General features: G+C 45.4%; 2 protein-coding genes across 3 annotated transcripts in view; one reads left to right on the top strand and one right to left on the bottom strand.

Annotated features, from left to right (window-relative positions):
• The first annotated feature begins 665 nt into the window (after positions 1 to 665).
• On the top strand, positions 666 to 21,757 carry IKBKB (inhibitor of nuclear factor kappa B kinase subunit beta). Of its 2 annotated transcripts, XM_065399171.1 has the most exons (21): positions 666 to 773; positions 1,411 to 1,505; positions 3,648 to 3,765; positions 4,583 to 4,652; positions 7,373 to 7,461; positions 8,687 to 8,776; positions 9,191 to 9,315; positions 9,959 to 10,066; positions 10,396 to 10,525; positions 13,419 to 13,613; positions 13,863 to 13,971; positions 14,375 to 14,498; positions 14,897 to 15,048; positions 15,168 to 15,229; positions 16,358 to 16,467; positions 16,732 to 16,781; positions 17,413 to 17,512; positions 17,738 to 17,885; positions 18,515 to 18,642; positions 20,459 to 20,549; positions 20,988 to 21,757. In XM_065399171.1, exons 1-21 carry the CDS (start codon positions 672 to 674, stop codon positions 21,054 to 21,056), a joined length of 2,265 nt encoding a protein of 754 aa, XP_065255243.1. In that variant the 5' UTR covers positions 666 to 671; the 3' UTR covers positions 21,057 to 21,757. The 2 variants fall into 2 exon arrangements, with proteins under 2 accessions (XP_065255243.1, XP_065255242.1); XM_065399170.1 differs by lacking the exon at positions 20,988 to 21,757 and having other exon boundaries at positions 20,459 to 20,743.
• A 185-nt stretch (positions 21,758 to 21,942) lies between these two features.
• The window catches only part of VDAC3 (voltage dependent anion channel 3), a 42,154-nt gene continuing 38,932 nt past the window's right edge, over positions 21,943 to 25,164 (bottom strand). Inside the window, exons 9-10 of the mRNA XM_065399172.1 lie at positions 22,888 to 22,945; positions 21,943 to 22,469 (exon numbers count right to left, since the gene is read on the bottom strand). Of these exons, the coding sequence (XP_065255244.1) occupies positions 22,378 to 22,469; positions 22,888 to 22,945 (150 nt within the window). The 3' untranslated portion in view covers positions 21,943 to 22,377. The remainder of the gene's footprint in view (positions 22,470 to 22,887; positions 22,946 to 25,164) is intronic.

Genomic DNA, 25,164 nt, shown 5'->3' with positions numbered 1-25,164 from the left:
TTAACGCCAGAGAAATCGCTGTACAGCAGCCTGCAGTTCGGAACCGCGTCCGCGCTGCTGTTCGGGACCCCCGCGCTTAGGAGCGGAGCTGCAGCCAGCGCTGTCCCCATGGGGGGCTGCGCCCGGGCTGGGGTCCCTGCTCCGACCTGCCCTGGCGCAGCGCTGCCGTGCGTCCCGGCGGCCGGCAGGGGGCGCCGCCTGGCGGCACCACGTGTCCTGTGAGGTCAGAGCCGGAAGCGCGCTGCTGTGGCCTTGGTGCCAGGCTGCTGCTGAGTCCCGCGGGCGGGGTCGGCCGCCGGAGCCTGGGCCCGAGACCCGGCAGCGCCAGGCTCGTCCCGCGGCAGGTGAGGGGCGCCGCGGGGCCCGGCTCCCCCCCCCCCCCTCGGGCAGGCGGGGCGGCGCGGCCTTGCCGGGCCCGGCCGCTCTTCCCCTCGGAGCGGAGACCCGGACTCCTGGGCCGCTCCTTTATCCCGGGGGCCAAGGCCGAACTGCCCCGCGCCTGGGTCTGTGACCCCCGGTAGCCCCCCCCTCCCCCCGGGCAGATGGGCCCTGGTGTGATGTCTTCAGCCCTCTTCGTGTGTTGCCAAAGTAACTAACTCACTTACAGGAAAGTTAATAACAAGGTCTCTGTCCCTCCCCTTCTCGTCCTTTAGCCACAGGCATTCACCGCAATGAGCCGGCCTCCCCTGCAAATCCAGACGTGTGGTCCCTGGGAGATGAAGGAAAGGCTTGGGACAGGGGGATTTGGAAATGTCCTCAGATGGCACAACAAGGTAGGGGTTCCCTTTTCTCTGGGATGGGGGAGAGGCTACTGGTCCCTTATGCTCCAATCGCATTCACCATCCACTCGTACACCTAGGGAGTGAGAGCGTTCAGCCTCCAGCTCTCTCCGATCTCTTCCTCTGCTTGCAGCCTAGACTGTTCCATTGTGTCTTGTAAGCAAATGCCTGCTGGCTGCTTCCTCTGATGTTGAACCCCCACAGCCAGCTAATGCTTATGGAAAACAACCAATCTGAGAACCAGTTCCTTGAGTTGTGAGCATGACAGCTCTGCTGGACTCTTGTTTCTGCTAACCTGGTCTCTGGACACATTCTGTATGAAAAGAGGGGTGAACTTCCATGGTTCAGAATTTAGCCTCACTGTGGAGACTTGCAAGCATGAGCCTGAAATTCAGGATACTATTTTGGTTTTGAGGAGGTGGGGGAGGGGGCATGAGCTGGTGTCTTCTGTTCTGGTGCATATTTGGTGCCCTAAATGACTGTCTCCCTGGGAGGGGCCTTGAAGAAGAGCTGGGAGGATCCCCAAGAATAGCCTTACATTTTTTTTGGGCCGCTACATCTTCTGTTGGTCCCCACAATACATCTCTGGTGGAAACATGTTTTTGTCCTAACTCTCTCCGTGTCTGTGCAGGAAACAGGGGAACAGATTGCTATTAAACAGTGTCGTCAGGAGCTAAGTCTCCGAAATCGGGAGAGATGGTGTCTGGAAATACAGATAATGAAAAGGTGAGCATTGTGTGATCCCTTACTCCTTGATATCTTGCTCAGCAGCTGAGGGCCTAGATCTGTGTGTAGAAGAGTCTGAATCCATGAGCGTGGGAAGGGAAGGGATGGCCACTGTCAAGCACTTTGAAGGTGAAGTCTATTTCTTGACATGTCTTCTCCATTGACTGTTCCCCAGAGGGGATCTGTTTTGCTAGGAATCAGTGCCACTGCCTTTTATTTACTTCCTTCTGTGTTTGTGCATCAGCATCATCAGTGATGTGAAATAAGCTTTAGTAATTTGCTGCTGCTTCTGCAGAGACAGTGGGGAAACAAAAGTTTTTGGAGCACTGTTGTGATAATTGGACCTACACATTTACCCTAATTGTGAGCTCAACTGTAAAAAGTGAATGAAAGCTTATAAAAGGTCACAATAACTTATAATAATGTTAATGGAAAAAGGTGTGAAAGGGAGACAGGTTGAATTAGTCCTCACAAAAAGGCCTAGTGATATAATTGAAGAACTTTGTTAAGAGCATGCCTGGTAAACAAGACTGTGAGACACCAAAAATCTGTGAACGAAAGTTAGTGTGTTGGCAATTAGATCTAATTGGTGGACAAAGTAATGAGAGGGTGGGCTATCCCACCTATCACTCCTTTTGGGGTCCTTTAAAGAAAGACTTCAGGGAAAAAGTCAGTGGGTGAACTGCACCATCTCAGCTACTACCCCCTCCATTTCTTGGGATCCTTGTCCTTTGTTATCTTGACTCTGAGAGAGGTGCTCACCAGACTAGGGCAGAGAGAGGGACCCAGGGGATGTCACCATCTCTACTGGCTTTGGCTGAAACCCAAACACCACCTGGGCTGTGAGCCTTTCTCTCCCCTGCCTCCTCCCCACGTGTCCTTTTCCATCCCCATCTTATTTCTTCTCTTTTCTATCCCCCTCCTTTCTCTTTCCCCAAAAGGACAATTATTTTCTTGGTTAATACCCTTGTTTAAGAGTCTCTTCAGTTGTATCTTTCCTTCTAGAAACTCTTCTCAGCGAAAGGGAGCAAGGGATGTTAATATGAAAGCCTTAGTTAAAGCATTTGAAATATAAAGTATTCACTGTTTTCCCTTTTCTGTGTCTTCAATAAAAGGTTAAAGTGGTGTTTAATATTGTTTGTTTGCCATGGTACTAAGCAGCCTGAGGTCTCTGTACAACAAACCTTATTTAAGACTGAAACTCTCGTTAACATCTCTGGGCTCATATATTCCATCTAAATACAATAGGGCTCACAAAACCAGACCCATGTTTTCAAAGGGGACTTTACTCAGACTCCATTTGAGCATCTGTAATGTAGCATGTGCTGCCTATAGTGCTTGTGAAGTGCATGCAGAAGGGTGTGTCATACAGGGAGATGCCTACAACACTCTTCAGCTTCCAGCTGAGCCCAGTTCAGCAGTAATGGGAATGCGGTGTGCTGAATGCAGGTCGCATTTCTTGGGGGAGAATGTCACTCACACCCCTTTTCTGAGGCTAAGTCCTGTAACTTGCATCCAGATCTGCCCCTGGTGCTGAGGTCCATGGAGGTTGGGGCTGTGTTTGGCCCCAGGAGCCTGGGAGCAGTGCATGTTAGGGAGCTGCTTCATCTTGCACCTTCCTATTTGTTGTTGTTCCTGTGCTGTCTTCTGTGAGTGTCCTGCACATGCACTGAAAGCCCCATCAGTGCAAGTTACATGACTTTGCTAGGTATCCAGTTTCCTGGCTAACTTACCCCACCATTTATATCCCTGCTGAATCAGCCCGCTTTGTGCAGGCTGCAATGGGCTGAATGTAGCCCTGACTTCTCATGGGGCTAGGAGCAGGCTGCATGTCAAAGTTTGGATGCTCATAGAGAGAATGAGGAAACGGACAGCCGGGAGACGAGTTAGGACTAAAGCCCTGTCCTGGGGGGAGAGAGTGGATTGAGCAGGGTGAAGGAAGCTTTTGAAGTGCACTAGTTCTATGTCCGAAGGGTTAAAGTCCCATTGTGACCTTCCTTAATACCTACCTGTGTGTGAGACTGTAAAGCTCTCGTTTGGATGATCACTTTTCAGGATGCTGGCCCTTTCCATTATTGCTGGGAGGAGGCTGAGATGAATTGGTTCCAGTGATCTCATGCTTCCCTCATTTCCTTTCCTCAGACTGAATCATCCCAATGTGGTGGCTGCCCGCGAAGTCCCTGAAGGGATGCAGAACCTTGCACCCACTGACTTGCCTCTGTTGGCCATGGAATACTGCCAGGGTGGAGACCTTCGCAAGGTGAGACATTGGGCTGATGATCCTGGGAGGGCAGGGGCTACTGGGGGAAGTGTAGGGTTTTTTCTGAAGAGGCTCAACTGTGGGTGATTCAGTGGGATTTCCCCAGCTGCTTCCACATACTGTTGCCACCTAATCCTCCTGAACTGGGGCTGTGCCTGCTTGTGCCTCCTCTGAGCAAGCGGCAGGGTTGATCCCGGATGCATTTTTACATCCTCTTTCTGGATTTTTATTAGAAACTTTCCATTTCTGTTGGGGGCAGTGAGCAAATGTGTGTCTGTGGGATGCACACGTAGAGAGCAAGGGATGTGTAAGAGATGGAGAACAGGATGTGAGTATGGCCCAGAACATCCCAGACCAGGTCAGTGGGTGGACCTCTGCCCAGAAGTGATAAGCTCCTAGCTGTCGGCAGGAAAAAGAACTTGTTCTTTTTGGTCTTGATGTTGTTTTTCTAACTTTTGCTAAAAGCCCAAATGCAGATAGTGCCCAAAGCACATGGCTGCAATTAGGGAGACTGGTGCTTGGCTGGCTGAGCCACCTGCTGTGGGACACGGGGGAGGAAGCTGTGAAGGGGTTTCTTCCTCCTGGAAGAGTTGCTGGAGAAGATGATGGCAATTTTCCTATCTGTGGAGAGGGAAATGGTGTTTGAAGTTGTAGTTTTACTATTTAAGGACCCGATCCTGCAGACACTTACACATGTGAGTAATGCTATTGAGTTCTGCATAGCTACTCACATCCATAAGCATTTGCAGGATTGGGGCCAAACCCAGGACTGAGGCACAGAGGAGATTAGTTTACACTCTGTTTTGATCCTCTGCAGTACTTGAACCAGTTTGAGAACTGCTGTGGCTTACGGGAGGGAGCCATTCTCATCCTGCTCTCTGATATCGGTAAGTGAACATAACAATGGCCAAACTGGGTCCATCTAGCCTAGTATTCTGTTTTCCAACAGTGGCTGGTGCCAGATGCTTCAGAGGGAGCGAACAGAGCAGGGCGGTTATCCATCCCCTGTCATCCAGACCTGGCGGCTAGCAATCAGAGGTTTAGGGACACCCAGAGCAGGCGGTAGCATCCCTGACCATCTTGGCTAATAGCCATTGATGGAGCTATCCTCCATGAATGTATCTAACTCTCTTTTGAACCTATAGTTTTGGCCTTCACAACATCCCCTAGCAATGAATTCTACAGGTTGGCTGCATTGTGTGAAGAAGTACTTCCCTATGTTTGTTTTAAACCTGCTGAATAGTAATTTCATTGGGTGATCCCTGGTTCATGTGTTATGTGAACAGGTAAATAACACTTCCTTAGTCACTTTCTCCATACCATTTGTGATTTTTATAGACCTCTATCAGATCCCCTATTAGTCAACTTTTTGCCAAGCTGAACAGTCCCAGTCGTCTTAATCTCTCCTCACATGGAAGCTGTTCCATACCCTTAATCAATCTTCTTGCTATTCTCTGTACTTTTTCCAGTTCTAATGTATCTTTTTTGAAATGGGGCGACCAGAACTATATGAAGTTTTCAAGGTATGGGCATAAGAGGGATTTTATATAATGGCATTATATTTACTGTTTTATTATCATCTAGCCCTTTCCTAATTCTGTTAGCTATTTTGATTGCTGTTGCACATTGAGCAGATGTTATCAGAGAACTATCCATGATGACTTCAAGATCTCTTTCTTGAGTGGTAACAGCTAATTTAGACCCCATTATTTTGTATGTATAGCTGGGATTATGTCTTCCACTGTACATTACTTTGCATTGATCACTGAATTTCATCTGCTATTTTATTGTTGAGCCATCTAGTTTTGTGAGATTCCTTTGTAACTCTTCGCAGTCAGCTTTGGACTTAACTATCTTGAGTAATTTTGTATTGTCTGCAAACTTTGCCACCTCACGGTTTACCCCTTTTTCCAGATCAGTTGAGTATGTTGAACAGCACTGGTCTCAGTACAGATCCTTGGTGGTCAGCACTATTTACCTCTCTCCACTGTGAAAACTGACCATTTATTCCTACTCTTTGGTTTCTGTCTTATAACCAGTTCCTGATTCTCTCTTATCCCATGACTGCTTACTTTGCTTAGAGCCTTGAAGGACCATATCAAAGGCTTTCTGAAAGTCTAAGTACGCTATATTCACTGAATCACCCTTGTCCACATGTTTATTGACACCCTCAAAGAATTGTAATAGATTGGTGAGGCATGATTTCCATTTACAAAAGCCATGTTGACTCTTCCCAACAAATCTTGTTCATCTATGTGTCTGATAATTCTGTTCTTTACTAGTTTCAACCAGTTTGCGTGGTACTGAAGTTAGGCATATCAGCCTGTAATTGCCGGGATCACCTCTGGAGCCTTTTTTAAAAGTTGTCATTTCATTAACTATCTGCCAGTCATCTGGTATGGAGGCTGATTAAAGCAATAGGTTACATACCACAATAAGTAGTTCTGCAATTTCATATTTGAGTTCCTTCAGAACTGTTGGGTAAATACCATCTGGTCCTGGTCATTTATTACTGTTTAACTTATCAGTTCGTTCCAAAACCTTCTCTATTGACACCTCAGTCTGGGACAGTTCCTCAGATATGTTGCCTAAAAAGAATGGCTCAGGTGTGGGAATCTCCCTGGTGGGAATCTCCGTTACATCCTCTGCAGTGAAGACTGATGCAAAGAATGCATTTAGCTTCTCTGCAATGGCCTTGTCTTCCTTGAGTGCTCCTTTAGTACCTTGATCATCTAGTAGCCCCACTGACTGTTTGGCAAGCTTCCTGCTTCTGATGTACTTGCAAAAGAATTTGCTGTTAGGGTCTTTTGCTAGTTGCTCTTCAAATTCTTTCGTTTTGGGTCTGCCTAATGCTGCTTTGTGGCAGCAGGGCCTGCCGCTGTCCCAGTCTGGGAAGGGAGACATTTTAGTTCCATGTGAAGTAGGTTTGTGACGCTGGATGCCTCCCCTTTAGATAGGTATCTAATAGTATCCTCCTTCCTGCCTTGCTCTGCAAGCCTCCCCAGAAGGGAAGTGGCCTCTGACTTGTCTCTGACATTGGGATGTGGAAAGCAGTGTGTTTCCTTTCCCAGCGAGAAACGTGCTCAAGGGATTTCCTGGGAGGTGCTAGGCAGGATGAGCGAGTTCCAGCTTGTGTTCCTCATAGGGATTCCCAGCTGCAGACCATTCTCAGGGTTGGGGTGGGCTCCTCATCTCCGCATTGACTTACATTATCACCATAGCATCTGAGACTGATGGGAACGCACAACGACATTATAGCGCTTGTTGTGGACTGTTTGCTTTGAACAGGCCCCCTTTCCTCAAACATATATCACCCGAAGTGACCTATGGTAATGAGGTGATGCCCCCAGCACAGCCAGCCTCCAGTCCCCAAGCATGAGTATTTAGGGATTGTGGACAGGTGCACCTCAAAGATCTCTGCTGTTGTGGTGAAGCATGGGAAGGAACCCTCTCCAGGGCAGCCAGGCCCCCATCCATGTGGGTTGTTTGTGGCTCTTATGTAGGTCTTGGCCGTGTTTGCCTTTTAGAACCTGCAGGCTTAGGTCCTCTGGAGTAATGCTGGGAGGTGTTAGTTGTGCTGAGTAACAGCTGCCTCTCTCTGTCTCAGCCTCTGCTCTCAGGTACCTTCATGAGAACAGGATCATCCACAGAGACCTGAAACCTGAGAACATTGTCCTACAGCAAGGAGAACAAAGGGTGAGCAGGAGCTGGGTGACTTTGGCCATATAGACAGCGAGTGGAGTGTAAGGGCGGGAGCACGAAAGTGTGTGTGTGAGTGAGAGAGAGAGTGAATGACTAGGAGCTGAAGATGAAAACATGATCCCTCTCAGAGATCTCGCAAGCTAAAATGACTAGCCCCAATGAGGGTGTCTGAACATGATCTGAGAGGTGGTGGTGGTGGTGGTGGTTCATCTTGTAATTCTTGGTATTTATACAAACCTGCTATTTTAATGATTTATCTGAACATCCAAGTACTATGAGTTGTATCCTTCTCTTTCTCCCCACCCCACCCCACCCCACCCTTTACAGACTGGGAAGCAAGGCAGAGAGGAAGTGACTTTGCCAAAGCTGTAATAGGTGTCAGATTTGTTTGGAAATTGGCTGGGGGTGTGTGGTTCCTGGCTTACAGACTGAGCTCAGACCACCAGATATCTCTGCCTATCCCATGAGGCTTTAGTTTAAACACTCTGTGCCTAGTCCTCGCTGTGTGATGAAATGGTGGCTGGGCTGTTGCACTGTACTGCTGCAGACTGCCAGTCTAAGCATGACTATTTGGACTGCCCTTTCCCAGTCAGGGCACCATGGGGTGGCACATGACATCTCACGTGGTGGTTCCAAGGAACCATTAAGCCATCTCTATGCTTCCCTGATCCTGGGGCCAGGTTGGACCGCGACATACACCAAAATAACTAGGGAAAGTTTTATGGTCACACCCCCTACATAGGGGTAGCAGGGGTGCAGCACAGGAGTTCTTATAATGGCTCTACCCATGAGAGGCTTCCCCCCACTTGATGGCTATGGCAGCGTTGTGCCAGAAGAGGCACAGATCTGGCCATCTTTCTTGCTTCTCCTCAAGGGAGCAGTGAACATCTCCTCAGGAAATAAAAATAAACTCCTATTCAAAGACCAGAGTGATCCAGCTCTCCTAGGAAAGTCCCTCCATTCAGACTGGGCTCTATTGTAAGTCAGCAATAACATCTCAAGTTCCTTGCATCTCAAGCTCATAATGACCCTGGGGAGCTGCTTTATCTGTGGCTTTGTTCTCATGATCATGCAAGAGCACAACACTGCCTTGATGCTTCCTGCCCTTCTCCCAGCGCTTCTGAGTACTGAAATCATCTGTTCTCTCTGTAGAAGTGCATGCCCTCATTGCAGAATGTGTTTTTCAGTCCTCTTACTGCCTGCCATCTGTCTCTCTCAGTTAATACACAAGATCATTGACCTGGGGTATGCTAAGGAGCTGGATCAGGGCAGTCTGTGCACTTCCTTCGTTGGGACGCTGCAGTACCTGGTAAGGAGTGGATTTAGCTTGTAGTGATTCTGTGACCAGCAAGGTCTGTGGGGAAGAGCAGCAGGAGGGAGCAGGCACTGTAATCTGGCTGTGGGGTGGGAGAGGAGTCCCGACCATGCAGGTATGGATGTGTTTGGGATACACATGCTGAAGCAAAAGAACAGGCTGTATTGTTGCTCTTTGCCAACATTTGGGTTTTCACATTTCATTGCTAACTTTCTGCTGCATAGAGGGTGTGAGTTTCATTAACCCCTAGGACTGGTCAAAGAGGCCAATAAGGTTCCTGAGTGTTAAAACACTTAGCATGAGCTTTCCAAAGTGATGCGCAAACAGTAATGAACATCCAAGGAGGCAGGTGCAGTTGAGGTCTGAGAGAAAAGTGGCTTAATCTTTAACCTGTGTTGGCTGACCCAGGCTCCAGAGCTGCTGGAACAGCAGAAGTACACAGTGACGGTGGATTACTGGAGCTTTGGCACACTGGCATTTGAATGCATAACAGGTTTCAGACCATTTCTGCCCAACTGGCAGCCTGTGCAATGGTGAGTAAGATGGGGCCAGAGAAGGAGGAGGAACTCTCTTTGGCATCCAAACTACTGTCCTGTTTTCATGGTGTTTGAGGGAAGGGGTTATCAATTTTAGGGTTAATCATTCTTTGTTTCATGGCCTACTAGGGATTTGAATTTAGGCATTGTAAGAGCTTTCCTGGCTTCAAACACTTGACTGTCATGCAGCTTGGGTGGTTCCTGGGGCTGGCGGAATTAGTATCTCACCCTTCACATTGGGGTGGGAGAGCTGATCCTTTCACTTGAGTGTTGAGTTGGCTGCCAGGCTCAATCTTCCCTGGTAAATCTCTTTTGGACAGACCTACGATATCTATGGGGCCAGTGGGATTGACAATCTTTGGTCAAACAGAATTAACCTGGAGCTGGAGCAGCATCAGCATATCTGCTGTCAGGTTTAAATACAAGTTGGGATGTTTTGCAGGGGAGTTGCAAATGTCTGAATAAGATACTTGGGACTGATTTTGTTAGCTGTGCATCTGTGTTTTCAGCAGCCTCTGTGTGTTGTGAAATTGGCTAGAGGCTAATGTGTGTCCTGGGAAGGGTGAGGTGCAGTTGTCATCATGCAGAGGGATCGCAGAACTTTCTTTACTTTGTCACTGTACCTGCTTGAACTCTTTAGGCACACAAAAGTGCGACAGAAGAGCGAGTTGGATATTGTTGTCTATGAAGACTTGGCTGGAGAAGTGAAATTTTCTAGCAGTTTACCATATCCCAATAATCTAAACAGGTGAGACCCAAATGCACCCCATGGGGATAAGCTGGATATGTCCTCCTGGGAATAAGAAGGGGTCTGTTTTGTTTCTATGACCCTGCTGATCTGTTGAAAAGTTTAGTACCCAATGCACATGGTCTCATCTGGCTGAAGTTTCTGTAGATGAAAACAGGAGGATCCAGTTAGCTTGCTGTAGAAGGTTCCATGCTCCTTTCTCTGTTCTCTAGTTAAGAGATTGGGAGGGGGGGAGGTCTGAGCTTTGGATCTCTTTTTGTAGATGCGAACTGGTATGGCCAACTGAAACACGTCTTTCTTCTCTGGTTCTTCTTGTTTCTGCCTCATAGCATTTTGGCTGGGCGGCTGGAGAAATGGCTGCAGCTCATGTTAATGTGGCACCCGCGGCAGAGAGGAACAGACCCTGTTTATGGACCCAATGGCTGTTTCAAGGCATTGGATGATATACTGAACCTAAAGGTGAGTCTTGGGACTGGATTTTCATGGACAGACCAGTGTCCAGAGAGCGTGGCTTATGTTAGCCTATGAGAGAAGCCTGAGTCATGGGCTAGGGAAGGATGTGTGGAAACCCCATTAAGATGGGAGAGGCTGCTTTGTAAGAAGGAAAAGCCCTGCTGAGGGCTGGTCTGAGCAAGTATATCCACAAGAGTGAGTTTTTGTTACAGCCTGGTACTAAATAACAGTAATCATACTGAACTCTTACATCAGTAGATCTCAAAGCACTTTCAAAGGAGGTCAGTATTGTTCTCCCCAAATGCAGAGCTGATCCGCAGGGAGTAGAGTTGCAGAGCTGTCAAGTAGACAAAGAGTTGTGGCACAAAAATGGACGGGCCCCATGTTGGGAAGCTCCTTCTGTACTGAATTGGTCTATGTTGTGGTGAGAGAGTGTGGATGGTTTATTTAGGCTCTCTGGGGCTGCAGACTGCTGAGCAGCAGAATGACAGACTTTGTTCCTTCTGCTAACTTCAGAAATGTAGGACTGGAAGAGACTTGAAGAAGTCAAGTCCAACCCTTGGTGCTGAGGTAGGACCAAGTAAACCAAGACCATCCCAGACAGGTGTTTGTCCAACCTATTCCTAAAAACTTCCAATGACGGGGATTCCACCACCTCTCTTGGAAGCCTGTTCCAAAGCTTAACTACCCTGAGAGTTGGAACATATTTTCCTAATATCCAACTTCAGTCTCCCCTTCCTGCAGATTATAACATTATTACTTGTCCTACCTTCAGTGGATATGGAGAATAATTGATCAACATCCTCTTTAGAACAGCCCTTAACATATTTGAAGATTATCAAGTTTCCCCTGTCTTCTTTTCTCACGATTAAACATACCCAGTTTTTTAACCTCTCAACATAGATCAGGTTTTCTAAACCATTTTTCATTTTTGTTATTCTCCTGGATTTTCTCCAGTTTGTCCACATTTTTTTTCTAAAGTGTGGTACCCAGAATTGGACACAGCACTCCAGCTGAGGCCTCATCGTTGCCAAGTAGACCAGGACAGTTACCACGACATTCCTGTTAATACAGTCCAGAATGACATTAGCCTTTTTTGTAACTGCATCACATTGTTGATTCATATGTAATTTGTGATCTACTATAATTCCCAGCTTGTCTTCAGCAGTATTACTACCTAACCAGTTATTTCCCATTCTGTAGTTGTGCATTTCATTACTTTTCTTTTGAACTTACCTCTACTGAATTTCATCTTGTTGATTTCAGACTAATTCTCTGATTTGTCAAGGTCATTTTGAATTCGAATTCTGTCCTTGAAAATGCTTGTAACCCCTCCCATCTTGGTGTCATCCACAAATTTTGTAAGCCTAATCTCCACTCCAGTATCCAAGTAAAATATTGAACAGTACTGGACCCAGGATTGACCTCTGCAGTGTGAACCCACTAGATATGACCTCCCAGTTTGACAGCAAACTATTGATAACTACTTTTGAATACAGTCTTTCAACTAGTTGTGTACCAACCTTACAGTGACTTCATCTATAGCACATTTCCGTAGTTTGCTTATGAGACCCTCATGTGGGACTGTGTCAAAAGTGTTACTAAAATCAAGATCTATCATGTCTGCTGCTCTTCTCCCCTCCCCCCCCCCCTTAAAGCTAGTAATTCTGTCAAAGAAGGAAATCAGCTTGGTTTGGCATGATTTGTTCTTGACAATCCATGCTGGATATTCCTTATAACCCTATTATCATCTACATGCTTAGAAGTTGATCATTTAATAATTCGTTCCAGTATCTTTCCAAGTATCAAAATTAGACTGATAGGTCTGTAATTCCCCAGGTCCTCTTTGTTCCCCTTTTTAAAGACAGGTAGTATGTTTCCCTTGTCCAGTCCTCAAAGATAATGCTAATGGTTCCAAGATTGCTTCAGTTAATTCCTTAAGTACTGCAGGATGAATTTCATCAGGCCCTGCCCACTTGAGTACATCTAATTTATCTAAATTTTCTTTAACCTGTCTTTCCCTATTTTTGGTGTCTCTCCCTGCTCCCTGGATGTTAATAAGTGTGTTTGAGTATGTGGTCACTGTTTAACCACAAGACTGAAGTAAAACAGGCATTAAATTCCTCAGCCTTCTTGTCATCAGTTAGTAGCTAGGTATATAACTCTGATTTTGTTTCTACATGCTTGTTGTTCTTTTGTACTCCTCATTAGCAATTTGTCCATGCTTCCACTTTTTTATTGTAATCCTTTTTTATTGCAGGTCATTTAAAGAGCTCCTGATGGAGCCATATTGACCTCTTAATATTTGTCCTTTCTTTCATATCAGAATAATTTGAAGTTATGCATTTAATAGTGTCTCCTTGAGAAACTGCCAGTTCTCGTGAACTTGTTTAACCCTTAGATTTTCTTACTTACCAGTTCTGAGTTTGTTAAAGTCTGTTTATTTTGAAGCCACAAGGGGACCTAGATTTACTGGAGGCTAAAAGATAGTCACTTGGTAACAATCAAGGAAAAGTACTCTGGAAAACTATTCAGGGAGAATTAGCAATGGTTGATGTGGAAGGGCAAAGTCCAAGACACATTGGCTTCTTCCTGGCCAGCTGAGGAGAAGTATTCACAGGGCTTTTCCTGTCTGTTATTCCACTGAGTGTCTGTGCCTCTCTCGCTCTGGCAGAGGGAAGAGGAGTTGCTGGTCCTGTTTTCTGTGTCACGTGGCCTCCCTTCTGTCTGATGCAGGTCAAAGATCTTGGCACGATGTTGCCAAGCAGCCCTAAAGTGGCCATATGGACCTGGTGTTCCTAGTTTCCTTCTCCATCCCCTGGTCTGAGTCCTGGCATCTCTGCTCAGCCATGACCTCCATGCCCTGGCTTCTTCCCATGTCCCACTTCTTTTCTTGCAGCTGGTTCGCGTCCTAAACATGGTTACGGGCACTCTGCACATGTACCCTGTGACAGAAGAGGAAACCTTGCAGACTGTGAAGGCCAGGATTCAGTCAGATACTGGTATTCCAGAGCAGGAGCAGGAGCTCTTGCAGGAGGCGGGGCTTGCACTATACCCTCAAAAATTGGCTATTCAGTGTATGGCTGACAGCAAGGTGAGCCTGGGGCTGAAACCTGAACACTGCTAGCCAAGCCTGCACCTGCTGGCCCTTGCACTCTGAGCACCTACCCCAGCCTCACACTCCCTCCATCCCACTCTTGTTTTCACTGAAGCAGAGCAGCCCTCCTTCCTGCTGCTCACACTATCCTGGGCCATGGCGAGCCAGCTGGCTCTGGGTTATTTCAGTGGAGGCTGCTGTGGGATACTATATCTGAGAGTACTGAGATAGGTCTCATCTCTGCAGGTGAATGACGCCACGGACACAGACCTCCTTTTCCTTTTTGACAACCGTAAAGTTGCCTATGAGAGGCAGATCTTCCTGCGGCCTCATCCAGAAAGTGTCGACTGCATCCGTAAGGACTTCCTCTGGGCATAGGTTATTTCCATGGGGAATCAGCACAGAGAGCTTGCTTTATATGTGAGATGTAGGGGGTGGACATTTGCTCTGGAGAGTGGAGTGGGCAGCAAAGCAGATTGTCATAGCATTCAATCTCTGGGGTGGGATTTAATTGAGGGTAGAGAAGAATCATGACCTGTTGAGTTAGACTCTCAAACTGTGGCCAGTTGCAGTGAAATAGCCTTTCTAGTGCCCCATACGGGATGTGATGGGCACAGAGACTTGGCTGTGCAGGTTCAAGAAGAGGTAGCACCCTATCTCAGACTTGGACTGGGTGATAACTCCTACCCTGCAGCACTGCTCCTGTCTTTTTTTTTTTTTTTTTTTTTTAACAACATATGCTGTCTCTGTGTTTCCAGTTCAGGATCCAAAGAAGAATCTGTCCTTCTTCCAGCTACGGAAGGTGTGGGGTCAGGTCTGGCACACGATTCGGACTCTGAAGGAGGATTGTAACCTGCTTCAGCAGGGGCAGCGAGCAGCCATGTACAGTGGGGTCCCTTTGGGAATACTTGGCTCCACTTGGGCCTCCTGGCTAGAGGGGGATAACAGGAAAAGAAACCTGCCCTACAGTGGTGCAGGAGTGAGGCACTATCTGGGAGGGGGAAGTTCTTGATAAAGGTGGAGTTATTTGCAATTAATGGAGAGCTAAGAGCTGTGGCCTCTAACCTTGTTGTCTTTGTGCAATCTCAGCTCTACTCAGCCCTGTTCATTTGTCTTGGTGACACAGGAAAATGTGGGCTGATCATGGCTCAACTGGAGAATACTGGGATCTGTAAGCTTGAATGAGAGTGACTCTGAAAGCTGTGTCTGGGATCAGTTGAGACACTATGTGCAGCTCCTATGGGGTTGGACCGACATGACCCTTCTCACTTTCTCCACAGGATGAATCTGCTGCGTTACAATAGCAATCTCTCCAAGATGAAGAATTCCATGGCCTCCCTGTCCCAACAGCTGAAGGCAAAGCTGGATTTCTTTAAAACCAGCATCCAGATTGACCTGGAGAAGTACAGTGAGCAGACAGAGTTTGGAATCAGTGAGTACAGCCCCTGTGACATGCAGGGGAGTCCTCCATCCGCTCCTCCAATCCCAGCATGGTAGCTTCCTTTCCTCAAATGCAGCAGAGTAATGGACTTTTCTTCCTTCTTTTTTCAGCCTCTGAGAAGCTGTTGTTTGCCTGGAGGGATATGGAGCAGGCTGTGGAGCTTTGCGGGCGGGTATGTTTCTAGATTTAGGTTTAATTGCCTGCCTGAAAGAGGCGGCTTTCTGCTGCTACCCTGCATTTCCATCCTCCACTCCAGGGCTGAACTGGCCTGATAAACCAAGCCCTTCCCTTGTTTTAGGTTGCATCAGTTTTTCCTTGTCCACGGGCCTGTGCAGCCCTTTCGGTGTTGGGAAGGGTCAGGACAGAAAGATATGGAGGAGATAAGGAGATGATTCCTAATGCCTAAACTGAGAGATACTTGTAACAGGGCCAATTATAGACAAAAGCAATTGTACTGTTGCCAATGGGGTTGTTGCTGGGGTAACGAGAAGAGGATGTGGCTCACCAGGAAGTTAAAACTGAAAAGGAAAATGGTTGGCTGGCAGTGCTCAGAAAGGCTGTAGGAATGGAAGTGTTAATACCAAATTCTAAAAGGGGATTCTTTACCATCTGCTCAGTGTGTTCACTTACCTGTCCCAAATACTGGGACTGAGTGACAGGCTAACTTGAGATGGCATCTGAAATACAGAATGTTAGACCCTGGTAGCTGTGCTGTCTCTGAGCAGAAGCCTACTGAAAAGTGATTTCCTTGGTGACTATCCTCCTACCTGCCCACATACCGTCTTTCCCAAGAATACAGGGGGACAGAAGGAGTCAGTGATCCTGTTTCCTGACATTAGTATGTCACAGGTTGAGGTAGACTCTGGATGTGAGGACTGGGATGCTGATATCTGAGGGGTAAGGTTAAGGGTGTTGGTGGGTGAGGTGAGAATTACAATAGTCCTTCGGAACAGCTGAGAGGAAATTTTGTTCCCCTTTTTGTCACTAGCTGCAGGTTCACCTTAGAATGTGAACAAACAGTGTCTCTTCACCACAAGCTGAGCTATGGTATCCAAAGCAGCAAGGTCATTAGAAGGGGCCAATCTGAGAGGACTAAATCAAATCAATCTACTTGTATCAAAGGGAAATATCCCATCAGTCTTTGCACAAGGCCCTTCTTCCCTGTCTAAGGCTGCAGGATTGTGGATGAAAAGGGAAAGCAATTCCTGTTCCATTTAAGGCCAGTTAGAACCAGAGTCCCTCACCCTGTGGCGGGCCTATGTCTGGGAGCAATGTTATTAACTGAAGCTCCTCCTCTCAGGAGGAGGATGTGGATCAGCTGGTGAAGAGGATGATGGCCCTGCAGGCAGACATTGTGGACCTGCAGAGAAGCCCACTAGGGCGGAAGCAAGGGGGCACCCTGGAGGATTTGTAAGTTGGAACCCTCTCTAGCCTGTGATGCTAGCATTTCTAGCACAGTGGCTCCTTTCTGAATGCAGGCAATCAGAGGCACCTGTTCATCAGCCCAGACCACAGACTGGGTTGGCAGGGCCTAACAAAAAGCCAGCACTGGACTGCTGACATAGCCCAGCTGTGTGGCAGCTGCATAGTCAGGTATGCGAAGGTTTTTGAGAGTCCTTGAAGGGGCCAATTACAATTTGGGTTCCAGAGAAACACTTGTCTTTTATTTTGTAGGGAAGAACAAGCCAGAGAACTTTACCGGCGACTGAGGGAGAAGCCAAGAGGTAAAGAACCTGTAGCCACTGTTGTCTTGTTGCTGTGTGTGACCATTAACTGGAAAGAGCATTAAACAGTATTGAGAATTCTCCATTCCAGGCCTGTGGCCTACACTCCAACAACAAATGATCTCTCTCCTCTTTTCCAGTTCCAAAAGAGCACTGCTACCCCTACCCCAATTGTGGCTGCTTGGGAAAGAGATGAATGTCCATCAGGGATGGTCTAGACAGTATTTGGTCCTGCAATGAGGGCAGGGGACTGGACTCGATGACCTCTTGAGGTCCCTTCCAGTCCTAGAATCTATGAATATTCAAAGCGGGGAGGCCAGCTTTGATCTCTTCACCAATTGGTCCTAGCAGCTGGCTGCCTCTTCAGGATGAAGCCATTTTGGGCCCTTCTCCCCAAACTACTGCTGAAGGCATGTGCTGTAGGCAGGACTCTTGCCCAGCCCTTCCTCCCTATGGCCACAGACCCATCCCCCAGTATAATCTCTGGGCTTCAGCCCCCTGCCAAGTGGCTTCTTTCCAAAGAGCTAGAGCCTAGGACACAGTGCTACAGAAACCATGACTGATTCTTATAGTCTCTCTAATGAACTCACTCTGCCCCCACACTGTTTCTGATCCTTTTTCTTCTCTCTAGACCAGAGGACCAGTGGTGACAGTCAGGAAATAGTGCGACTGCTCCTGCAGGCAATCCAGACATTTGAAAAGACAGTCCGTCTAATTTATGCTCAGCTCAGGTGAGTCCCAGAACATCCATTTTATGAAAGATAGACAAGGAACGTTTGGGCAGCCTTCTGTTGCTCTTAGTACAATGAGGGGATGTATTAGTCTCAGTAAGATATATTCAGACAACTTCACACATTAAGAATCACGTTCTTCTCCAGTTATTAGGAGTTAAACAATTGGAGCTTCTAACTGACACAGTGCAGCTGCTCATCTGACCTGATTATTGTTCTTTACAGTAAGACAGTAATTTGCAAGCAGAATGCACTGGAATTGTTCCCCAGAGTGGAGGAAGTGATGAACCTGATGAATGAAGATGAGAACACAGTTGTCAGGCTTCAGGAAAAACGACAGAAAGAATTATGGAACCTGCTGAAAATTGCTTGCGTGAGTGAAACAGAAGTTAATGGGGCCTCTTCTCCTCTTCCCCCCCCCCGCCCCCCTTTTGATGGTAGAGACCTTAATATAGCTGCAGTTGTTCATCCAAGAGCCTGTACTGGTTTTAGAACCCCTTCTTTGAAATGCTGTGGCCTGCAGCTATGTCATCACCAGTGTTGGAAATTTCACATGGGAAACCCTCCCTCCCCCCTTCTCAACACAATTATGTTCTTTTCCAGGGCATTTATACATTAAGGGGTGGGTGTGGTCCTTTAATTGCTATAAAGAACATACTATAAAAGATAAATTTTGTTGAATTCTGAGGGAAGATAATAGAACTGCAGTCAATATTCTGCAACTCTAGTGGGGTGACCAGCTACTGAGGGTTGTATGAAGTCTGTACAGGGCTAAAGGCAGCACCCAGAAAAATGCTGCATAGACAGAGACCTGAGATCACATTTCTTCTGACTGTTGAATTTGGTTTAAAAATCCGGGCCTAGCTTAGTATTAAAGAAAACCCCAAATCCTTACTTGCCATTAAGAGAAATGGCAGCACTTGCTCCTGGAAATACATTTATGTAGAAATAAAATGCATGCAGCAATCTGAATCTGCCTTCCTGTCTGCCTTCTCCCTTCAGAGTAAGGTGCGTGGTCCTGTCAGTGGCAGCCCAGAGAGTATGAATGCATCACGGCTTAGTAACCCAGGTCAGCTGCTGTCACAAGTCCCAGCTGTAACTTACAATTTACCCGAATCTATCAAGAAAAGGTAAAGTGAAGAATGATGGAGTTACATCCAAGCATATGTTAAAGGGACACATTGTTTATCTATGGTTACAGCTAACACCTAAGATTACTGTTAGCTGACAAGGATTTTTAAGATTACTTTGGGCATGTCTACAGTAGAGTTGAAAGGTGTGTAAGTTCCAGCTCAAGGAGACATACACAGTGTTACTCCTGGGGGAATTCTGTGCCAAAAAATTAAATTTGCAAAATTCTGCATATTTTATTTGTCAAAATACCAAAAATAATTGAAACTGGTGTGATTATATTGTGTTAATTTATTTCAAAATACCTGTCAGCAAGTATGTCTGTAACAATACAGTCAAAGATTCAGAAATGTTTTTTGACAAATAGATTCCATATTAGCCATAGTAATACAGAACTCTAATTCATTTAAACTACCATATAGAATCATATTTCCTCCACCCCCCAAAAGTAGTGCAAAGGCTGGGGGGGGGGGAAGTCAGGGGTAATGGAGGAGCTGAGGGAGAGGGAAATAAGTGCTGGGAAGGAGCCTGGGTGTAAACTTGGAGGGTTGTTAGGTATGGAACAGGGTTTGTTTTTTTTTTTGGGTGGGGAGAGAAATGGACTGTTAGGGAGTTTCCCCCTGCTGACCCTTAGCCTCTCCCAGTGTCAGGCACATGTGGCCCCACACCCCCTCTTGTCACCATGAGGCCCAGCACCTCCACTCCTATTCAGTCCCTGCCCCAGTTTGTCCACCTCCATTAGCCCTTATGAGCCTGTCTGACACCCCCCCCACCCCCACCCCTGTGTTGCCTGACCTGGCCTGCTGCAAAGGCGGCTCTGCAGGCTCTTCCCTTGTTGGCTGGGCACTACTGCCTTGTTCTGTCACCACAGTGCCCTCTGGTGGGCAAAAGGCAGATCAGCAGCAACTGTTTTTCCTGTGCAAAAAGTTAATTATGCACACGTGCAGTAGCACAGGATTCCCCCAGGAGTACTGCCCTGTAGCTTCCCAGAATAGGATCCTATCTGAAACACTAGGTACATATTCTGGGGCTAGGCCTTCCTCCGGCTTGTGCTTAGGGTAACCAGATGTCCTGATTTTGGGGTCTTTTTCTTATATGGGCTCCTATTACCCACCCCTGTCCCAATTTTTCACACTTGCTGTCTGGTCATCCTACTTATGCTGCTGGATCTATGCTCTTATCTTGTTTTAGAGAGAGAACACAACTGGAATTTTACACCTTCCAGCTCCAGTGTAAATGTGCACTTTTTGTGTCTAGTCAGTTCCTCTGGTTTCTGTCTCAGTAACAGGGAGGAGACGACGTGATATTAAAACTTCACTGTGAAACCACATGGCAGGGCTGGACTTGAAACAATGTCACTTTAGAGCACAATGGCACTAGGAATTTGCACATTCGCCCTAAAAACTGGGACAAGCAATTGTAATTGTGGCTGGTTTATAGGAGTAAAATGGAACCAATTCCTCCTTGGTTAATTAAAAATGTAATAGTCTGTCAGAGCCAGGCTTATTTTGCCCATCAGGTAACATTCTAGTCTTTGATTTCTGGACTCTTATACAATTTCCATGAGTGCACAGGGATACAAGCTTGATGCCATCTTGAATGCATTTTCTAGGTCACTTTACCAGTAAATCTTAAGGTACCAGGGACTGCAATAACACTTTTAGTTGATGTAAGTGGCAGCAACAACAGATTGGTAAAATAACATTTGCCATCAGTTTAGTCTTGCTAGCCTGAGTACATACCCCGGATGTATCTCTAACACGTGAGACTTCCAGTTTCAATAGATGTAATCATTTGTGCAACTTTTTTTTTCAGTGAGGGACTATTGCTGGAATCTCAAAATCTCTGCAGCCAGTTAGAAAGTGTGATGCATGACACAATGAAGGATCAGGACCAGAGCTTCATGGTAACTTCTATCACTTTAAACCATAAGCATACTTTTGGGAGGAGTGCTGGCCAAGTAATATTGTGGAAGCCAAAGGGCTGTAAGAAGTTTTGAATAGATTTCTAACACTCTGCATACACTAATAATTAAAATGGCAGAGAGACCTCATTCCCTATACAAAATGGGGTTACTGAAATAAATATTACAAGAGACTTCTAGAAATGTCAATAATACATTGTATGAAGAAACTTCTAGTGTTTAAGTAAACCCAGAAAAAATGTACATCCCTTCTCCTGTAATTTTTTCCCCTTAAGTATTGCCTATTTTTTTTTTTGCCATAAAGTTTAAATGTCCAAAATGTGCTTATAGTATTTTCCTTTAAGAAAATCCAGTATCTTTGCTTTGGGTTGGGAAGATGGCATCTAAACTCTAATTAGTGTTTCTGTGCTTCATTTTTAGTCTCTGGATTGGAGCTGGTTGCAGCTTGAAGGGGAAGACAGAAATAACCCAGAACAAACCCAGATGTAAAAATCACTTCAGGCACAGCTCAAGCCAGATAACATTTTTTACATGAGGAGTTCAAGCTTGACAGGTTACTGCACATGAAAATGAAATCCCTTGAGTTCTATTTATACTGCCAGCTAGTGGTCACACTGACATGTATTCCTATTTTTAAGGAAAGCTGGCAGCCTAATTTTAACAGACAAAAATTTTGATCACTCATTGCTGTTTCTCCCCCACAAACATACAGCATGGGGGTATGAAATTGATGAGAAATGTCTTGCCCTATACAACAGCAGCTGAAGATACTTTGTCATCTTCCACCACTCCCATCCAGCTGCTGAATCCACCTGCTGTGCTACCTTTCCCTTTCTGGAAATCAAACTCCTTGCTGAATAGTAGACAGTGCGTCTACAAGTAATCTTGTCTGAATGCCTTTTCCTGACATTTATGAAAGTACTGAATTTACAGATTTGGCTAACCATGCTGGGTTGCACTTTTTCTCAAGTGTAATGTCTGTACTTACCTAATACTTGTTTCTTGTATGGGAACGAACTACCTGAAATATGTAAACTTTTAGTTTGCTCTATTTGAATGTTAAATAAAATTTTAAAGGAGAAATATTTTTCACTATACAAGTATGTAATAAAGTTTGAGAGTTAGGCCAATATCCCTTTCATTGTGCCAAGTCCCTCAACTAGTGAACAATAAAGACCACACATCACTGATTCATTCTTCCTGAATCTTTACTGCTCCATGGGATTCAGTTTTATCCCTGAAAACCAGCACCAAGCATGTTAAAAAAAACAGGTTACCTATTTTAGTTACATTTTTTTTTAACAGATCCTGCCAAATCTAAAGCAATCTTGAATAAACAGTACTGAAGCAGCAACTGGAACACGCAGAAGGGATATGTTCCAAATGTGATTGATTTATTTCACTTTGATGCAAAACCAAAGCTTTCACTACTGCACAGAGACCAATTTCATAAGAGGTCATCAGGTGTGAACATGCAGGATGTGATATGCTAGCTGGGAGAGCTGGGATTTTTTCCTTTAGAAGGAAATACTATGCTGTGTCTTTAAGGAACAAATTTAAAATAACACTGAGGAACTGAAATGTGGCACAACCTTTACAACTTCCATGCATGCCTTCAAGTATCTCCTTTTATGATGAGTTTACACCCTATAGCTGGGTGGGTCAGGGGAGAGTTACAATTCTTGGGAAGAATAAAAAAAGTTCACACTCTTGAAATTTCACAGAAGAATTTTAAGGCCAAACCATGTTGGGTTATTTCCCCCCCCCCTTCATCTCCAGGAACAGAGCTGCTGTTCCACTTAAAACTGCATTAAGCCTCCAGCTCAAAGCCCAGCCCAACTTTGTGACCACCAGCACTGAAGTTCTTGCCATCAACCAAACCTGAGAGTGTCAGCTTCACACCTGCAAAAAACAAAACAAACTTTGATGCTAATACTCAAATAAAATGCAGTCAGTCACTCATGCTATACCACAAATAAGGAATTTGGGTATATAGTAACAGCTAATAATACAGCTGTGCTAGAGTACCTCAATCTTTATCTGCAGTTTGACTTGGGCAGAGACTTAAATGAAATGAGGAGTCTCATTTTAGGCACCACCTGTATACACAAGTCTATCTCAAACACCCACAAAGCAAAGTGACTCATGTAGGTCTGCAAACATGAAAGAATAATTCCATTAAGACTGCTAATCCTTGATTACTTAATGGCTGCCACCTCCATAGCTATCCATTCTGTTGAATAGCTCAAGTTAAAAGATTATTTTCTATTAAGCCCAGTAGGAAGTGATTCCCTTTAGTATTTTGTCAGGGCTTACGTACCAGGTCGGAGGGTCTGAGTGTAACCAATTCCAATCAGACTGGCATTATTCACTTTAGCCTAGAGGTAGAGACAGAATAAAAGCGCACGTCAAAACACCACCATCACTCCTATTTTTATAGGCACGCAGGCACAATAACTTTTCCACTGGAATCAGTAGCAGTCGCAGAGAAATCTACAAGCATCAGAAAGTGGACATATTAACCAGCAATGGAAAAGAGCTCTCAAAAATATATGCCCCTGCAAATGCAGAGTAGTTTGCTCTATAAAGAGTTCTGTTTAAAATTAGATCAATAGGGTTTGTGCCAGTTTCGTTGAGCGATTATTGTTTCATAGGCTAGCAGCAACAAAAACAACAAAAAAACAATTTCCCCCTCAATTTTAGCCCATTGCTCCTACCTATGACCCCTCAAGCTCTTCCACACAGTTCCCCTCCAGTCTTGCCAACTGTGTATTGTTCTAGGCATTTCAATTTGCAACCATCTTCTTGTTACTCAAAAGACTTGAACGTGAGTAACAACTACTTATTAAGTAGGCAGAAGAAACTGAAGAGTGTGGAAGGACTTAGTAACATTTATCTAAAAGTTTTTAAGGGACTGTGCTCAGCCTCTGACTAGTTTATGGGTATAAAAAGGAATGAGGGAAATAGAGATGTTATGTCTGCTTTATTTACCTCCACTTAGGAATCTTGAGGAAATAGTACATAGAGTAAACTAATGAAATTCCCAAGTGATGGAGTTACTTACCCAATACCATGTTGTCATTGTCATATTAGAGATTACAACAAGATTTGTTGCTCACAGTGGGCACAAAGTGATATGATTTTAACCTCACCCATCTCCCACCTGTTGAATGGATAATTACTTCCTGATTTACTGGTCCTCTTTATGACAACATGGGCATATGTAATCTTAAAAATCATCAAAGGGGGTGACTTTCAGAGCTGCGAGCCCTCCACTGTAAGTGACATGACCCTTGAAGTTCAACCCAGGAGTTAAATAAAGGTGTTACAAACACCTGTAATGATAATGAACTAACCCAGGGAGATCAGACATATGGGCAGTAACTAATGCAGTTACTTTGCTTTCTGCAAGAGATAATCTCAAAGAGGGAGAAACCCAGGAAGCAGTAATTCTTCAAAATTATTAGGCACTATAGTGACCAGAAAACAGATGTTTGCAAGTGAATATGGCAATATTTGTATTAAAGTAAGATTTTTGACTGCATGCATTAACCCATTCTGGAGAAAAGGGTTAATACTCCTTTGTACCGTTTGTAATCCACCTCCCATCAACTCAATACACTACAGTTTATCATTACCTCTCTATTTGGTTAGGGTCTTCAGCAAATTTCAACCGGTTTCAAATTAGCTAGTTAAATTATTCTCCCCCCACCCAAGAAAATCACCTTCTCACATGCTTTCCTGAAATCTAGATATATTGCACCTGCTGTCTTCCCTTAACTTATTCATTATAGTGCCTCACATAGGACTAAAGTAAAGTAATGGCAGATTATGAAACCACACTGCATCACTCATAGCTAAGGGCTTGTCTATATGGAGAATTAGCGTAGGGAAAGCTGGGGTGCAAGTCTACAGCCCTGTAGCAGGCTGTGTGGACTCTATTACACGCACTAGACGTTCCCTAGTGTACTTTGACCAACTGCAGGAGGCTTAACATAGCTCAGCTTACTGGCAGTCAGTCAAAGCACACTACAGGTATACTGTAGGGTATGTCTACACCGCAGTTAAACACCTGTGGCTGGCCTGTGTCAGTGGGCTTAGGCTGCAAAATTGTGGTTTAGATGTTTGGGCTAAGGCTAGAGTCTGGGTTCTGGGACCCTCCCGCCTCACAGGGTCCCAGAGCTTGGGTTCCAGCCCAAGCCTGAATGTCTACAGTGCAGTTTTACAGCCCAGTAGCCCAAGCCTGAGTCAGCTGACACATACCAGCCACATGTGTTTAACTGCAGTGTAGACATAACCTAAAAGTTCTGACCAACTGCAGTTAAGCCTACTGCAATTGGTCAAAGCACACTATGGAACTTCTAGTGGGCGGTAGCACAGTCCACACAGCCAGTTAGTGCATGATCCTCAACTGGTGTATGAGTATCTCTGGGGGTACGCACAGGTCTTCCAGTGGGTACATCAACTTATCTAGATATTTGCTTAATTTTACAACAGGCTACATAAAAAGCACTAACAAAGTCAGTACAAACTATAATTTCATACAGACAATGACTTGTTTATACTGCTTTATCCAGTTTACACAGAAATACAAGTA

Source organism: Emys orbicularis, chromosome 2, assembly GCF_028017835.1.
Source record: "Emys orbicularis isolate rEmyOrb1 chromosome 2, rEmyOrb1.hap1, whole genome shotgun sequence".
NCBI classification, from domain to species: Eukaryota; Metazoa; Chordata; order Testudines; family Emydidae; genus Emys; species Emys orbicularis.
The sequence above is the reverse complement of the archived record's forward strand: the minus strand, read 5'-3'. Positions and strand labels throughout refer to the sequence as shown.